This window comes from Toxotes jaculatrix, chromosome 3 (assembly GCF_017976425.1).
Source record: "Toxotes jaculatrix isolate fToxJac2 chromosome 3, fToxJac2.pri, whole genome shotgun sequence".
Classification (NCBI taxonomy): domain Eukaryota; kingdom Metazoa; phylum Chordata; class Actinopteri; family Toxotidae; genus Toxotes; species Toxotes jaculatrix.
Window position 1 is genome coordinate 13,544,639 of NC_054396.1, and position 4,476 is coordinate 13,549,114.

The following is a 4,476-nucleotide window of genomic DNA, read 5'->3' on the forward strand; positions in this document are numbered from 1 at the left end:
CTTCTGTGTGCTTAGTGGATGTGTTTAGCTATCAGGCCCCTCTCCTGTGGAACCAACTGCCAGTTTGGGTTCGGGAAGCAGACACCCTCTCTAATTTTAAAATTAAGCTTAAAACCTTTTTGTTTGACAAAGCCTATAATTAGTTGTAGTTACAGTCCTAGTTATTTATTAAACTTATAGTTAGTCACAATTATCTCTATAGACACTGTTACAGTTAAGGATATAGCCCTTAGTAGGGCTGGCTCAGGCAACTGAACCATCCCTTAGTTATGCTGCTATAGGCCTAGGCTGCTGGGGGACATCCCATGATCTACTGCGCACTTTTTCTTTCTCTTTCTCTCCTCAGACCCACTCTCAAATTTATTAGCCTTTATTACATGTCATTAACTCTGTGTCCTATCTGTCCCGTAGTCCTGTGTTTGTTTCTCTCTGATCTCTCTTTCTCTACCTTTCTGCAGGTATCTCTGGCTCCCGAGCTGCATGTCCTATGGTCCTGGCTCCACCCACCTGCTGCTGTTTATTGTTTACAATGATCCATTTCTAACACGTTTAATGTTCCATTCTGCTACAGATAAATATTGGATTAATATTCTTTGGAGATTGTAATGTAAATAATTACCAGTCATGACAGCTTTTTGCCTCTGTGCTCTGTTTCCTATCATAACTGTAATCTGCTGAGCACACATTATCCACTAACTGTTCACTAACTGTAATGTAAATGCTGACCCTCTAACATTGTCCATTGTCTGTATTATGCTGCATGTCCTTCTCCCCCTCTCCTCCATTCCTAGCTGTCCTATCTTCCTCCTTTTCCTCCTTTCACCCAGCCCGGCCATCGGCAGGAGGGTCCCCCATCTGAGCCAGGATATGCTCAAGGTTTCTGCCTGTTAAAAGTAAGTTTTTCCTTGCCACTGTCACCTTAAGTGCTTGCTCTGGGGTCAGGCTCTGGGTCTCTGTAAAGCGCTTTGAGACAATTTTGATTGTGGAAGGCGCTATATTAATAGAATTGAATTGAACTGGAAACTTTCCAGTGAAGAACTAATAGGACCAAATAATAAATCACAGTTGTTGGTAATCACGTCCAGAAGATGGGCATTTTGCTTTCTCTGTTCACCTCAAGTCTTCTTAAGATTGTAGCTCCTCCCTTGGGCCCAAACTCCAGGGACATAGTCCACCCATCACCCACAGCCCTCAGCTGTAATGACACCAGTGTTGCTGTAGAGGGCAGCAGCAGCTTTGAATGAACAGGAAGTCGCAGAGGAAGAATTTACTCCGTGTAATGGAGGAAGAATTTCATGTTTATCAAAAACCTGAGCCGTAAAAACCTCCAGCTTCGAAGGCAGACACTGTCAAAACGTAATCGAAGCCGGCAAAACGTATTGCTAATGCTGCGTTTTCACCTGATAAAGAGGAAGTCGCTTGTCTAAAATGTTAGATGACAATACGCCGGAGGCGAACATGGCCCCGTCCTCCAGGTTCCTGCAGGTTGAACTGGAGCTGAACGCCCACCTCCGTCGGCTCACCTTCAGCGAGCCTGTCCGGTACATCTACAACCCGCTGGAGTACGCCTGGGACACACACCGCTGCTACGTGGAGAAGTACTGCCAGGGCGGACAAAGGATCCTGTTTTTGGGGATGAACCCGGGACCTTTCGGCATGGCACAGACTGGGGTGAGCAATGCACTGTAGACACCCGTGCATTTTCTTTCATTTGTTAACACGATTCGTTTAAAATACTTAGATCAGCACAGGAACACAAACAATAACCACTCTGTCCTGTAACTGGGGACAGACTTACCTAAAAACAACCATCATTCATCCCCTCCTTCTTTCTTTGAGGTCTGCGTGGTCTACAGGTATCTTGCAGGAACAGGTGACTTAACAGTGAGATTACTTTAAAAATACATTATGGATTTAAAAGGAGCTGAAATCAAACCCATTAAGGCAGATGGATTCATCATAGCTATGTGGAGCCTTCATGTCTTAAAATGAACCAGCAAAATATTTCTACATAAATTTGTGTTTAATGTGATCAGATGGTGGCCCACAGCTCATTTTTCCTCCAGGGTCCCCTCGTGGGTCAATCTTTCCATGTGTAAAATGTTGAGGAATTCGTGTTAATGTCACATTTAATGAGGGAATCGTGCATTCAAAAGAAATAATTATATTTCACTTTGTATCTGGCAAAGCTGCTTGTCTTGTACATGCTAGATCCCTTCCTCCCCCAGTTTAATCTATGTGTAATGTCCAATTTTGTTTCATTATAGTGTAACTATCAATGATGTGATAACAATGTGTTCAGGAGAGCTTAAATGATCAATCTTTCTTTGCACAGGTTCCCTTTGGTGAAGTGAAGTCAGTAGTTGATTGGCTGAAGATCACAGGGGAGGTCGGTCATCCTCATGACGAGCATCCAAAGCGACGGATCACAGGACTTGCCTGTACTCAGAGCGAAGTGAGCGGTGCACGTTTCTGGGGTTTCTTCAGAAAGTTGTGTGGTGAACCAGTGCTGTTCTTCCGCCACTGCTTTGTGCATAACCTTTGCCCGCTGATTTTCATGAGCGCCAGTGGGAAGAATCTGACCCCCCCAGAGCTGCCTGCAGCTGAGCGGGAGGCCCTCCTCACTCTGTGTGACACTGCACTGTGCCAAGCAGTGGAGGCTCTGGATGTCTCCATGGTGATCGGGGTTGGAAGGGTGGCAGAGCAGCGGGCGCGGCGAGCTCTCTCTGCTGCAGGTGTCAATGTGCGAGTCGAAGGCATCATGCATCCGTCGCCTAGGAACCCACGAGCCAATAAGGGCTGGGAGGAAGTAGCTAAAGCCAAACTGGCAGAACTGGGTGTCATGTCACTGCTGACCAACACATGAGCTAATGAGACAAAAGTGCAGGCTCACATTTTTAGGGCCCTATGATTTCCGCGATCACTGAATCGCGGAATTGGCCGACTAGAGAAGAGTCGCGGAATATTGCCGAATTTAACATAATTTGTCAAGTTGTGTCAGGTGCTGCGATGCTCCGCGATTCGGTGATCGTGGAAATCATAGGGCCCTACATTTTCCAGCTTTATTGACAATGTAGTACACTACACACACTAATACTGTAAACTCAACTGTTCAGGAGCTGTATTTTTATTTTACTGTAAACATGTCTGTGTTTACATTTTGAGATGGGTTTCTGTACAGATCAGTGGATGGATGGTGGCGAGGTTGAGGACAATTCATTCTAAAAGTAATCCTATACTTATGTATCTATGAGGTACTTTATGCAAAACATAAGCTCTTGGTGTTTGTTATGAATGTTTTTCTCAGGAAAACACATTTGATCAAATTTGTTCAAACCTATGGTTCAAACTGTATTTTGAAAAAAGGCCCATACTTACAGAGTATGTGAGTATCTTCAGCCTTGTCACAGGCAATATGAAATAAATATCCAAGTCCAAATATGTATTCGTTAGTAAATTTGTGATTTGGCTCTCATATGATATCACAATTTTAATCAGTTTCTGTAAGGTGACTTTTGATTGGTATAGAAATGGCCTCTATAGAAACAACCTATAAACATTTCCAAAAAATACAGTTATACATATTGTTCATGCTAGAATATTCTTTTGTATTCTTTAAAAAAAAAAAAAGCTATTTTTATTTGTCATTTGTTTTATTTGTATTTTATTAGTTTTACACATTTTGTACACATTTTACACTCTTGAAATGAGGAGTTTTCTACTTAAATAAATGTAGAATAATTAAATATGAGGTGATTTTCTTGCTCTGAGTCTCCAAAGATGAAGTCTTACTAACCACAAAGGCTAATATTTAGCATGTCAGCATGGTAATATGTAGTGATGGGTCCGGCAACACCGATGCGTCGGCGAATAAAAAACGTCATAAGGCCGTAAGGCGTCAAAAAATGCCAAAAAAAGTCATATTTTTGTAAGACCTCAAAATGTCATAAAAAACGTCATACGGCCTTAAGGCGTCAAAATCGGCCAAAAAAAGTCACATTGTTGTAAGACCTCAAAATGTCATAAAAAACTTCATAGTATAGTAAGGCGTCAAAATCGGCCAAAAAAAGTCAAAAAAATTTTTTTGACCTCAAAATGTCATAAAAATGGTCATAGTATAGTAAGGCGTCAAAATCGGCAGAAAAAAGTCAAAACATTTTTTGACCTCAAAATGTCATAAAAAACGTCATAGTATAGTAAGACGTCAAAATGGGCCAAAAAAAGTCAAAAATTTTTTTTACCTCAAAATGTCATAAAAAACGTCATAGTATAGTAAGGCGTCAAAATGGGCCAAAAAAAGTCAAAAAATTTTTTGACCTCAAAATGTCATAAAAAACGTCATAGTATAGTAAGGCGTCAAAATGGGCCAAAAAAAGTCAAAAATTTTTTTGACCTCAAAATGTCATAAAAAACGTCATAGTATAGTAAGGCGTCAAAATGGGCCAAAAAAAGTCAAAAAATTTTTTGACCTCAAAA

The 4,476-nt window shown here is 41.4% G+C and overlaps 1 protein-coding gene across 1 annotated transcript; it reads left to right on the forward strand.

Annotated features, from left to right (window-relative positions):
* The first annotated feature begins 1,261 nt into the window (after nucleotides 1–1,261).
* Nucleotides 1,262–3,724, forward strand: smug1 (single-strand-selective monofunctional uracil-DNA glycosylase 1). Its single transcript, XM_041033051.1, has 2 exons — nucleotides 1,262–1,671; nucleotides 2,336–3,724. Exons 1-2 carry the CDS (start codon nucleotides 1,429–1,431, stop codon nucleotides 2,864–2,866), a joined length of 774 nt encoding a protein of 257 aa, XP_040888985.1. The 5' UTR covers nucleotides 1,262–1,428; the 3' UTR covers nucleotides 2,867–3,724.
* The last annotated feature ends 752 nt before the right edge of the window (nucleotides 3,725–4,476 follow it).

Bases quoted from the DNA above. Each gene is read 5' to 3' on its own strand.
- smug1 (XM_041033051.1), top strand. From the start codon at position 1,429: ATGTTAGATGACAATACGCCGGAGGCGAACATGGCCCCGTCCTCCAGG. The intron at 1,672-2,335 runs GTGAGCAATGCA...TTCTTTGCACAG, and splicing joins TCGGCATGGCACAGACTGGG to GTTCCCTTTGGTGAAGTGAA.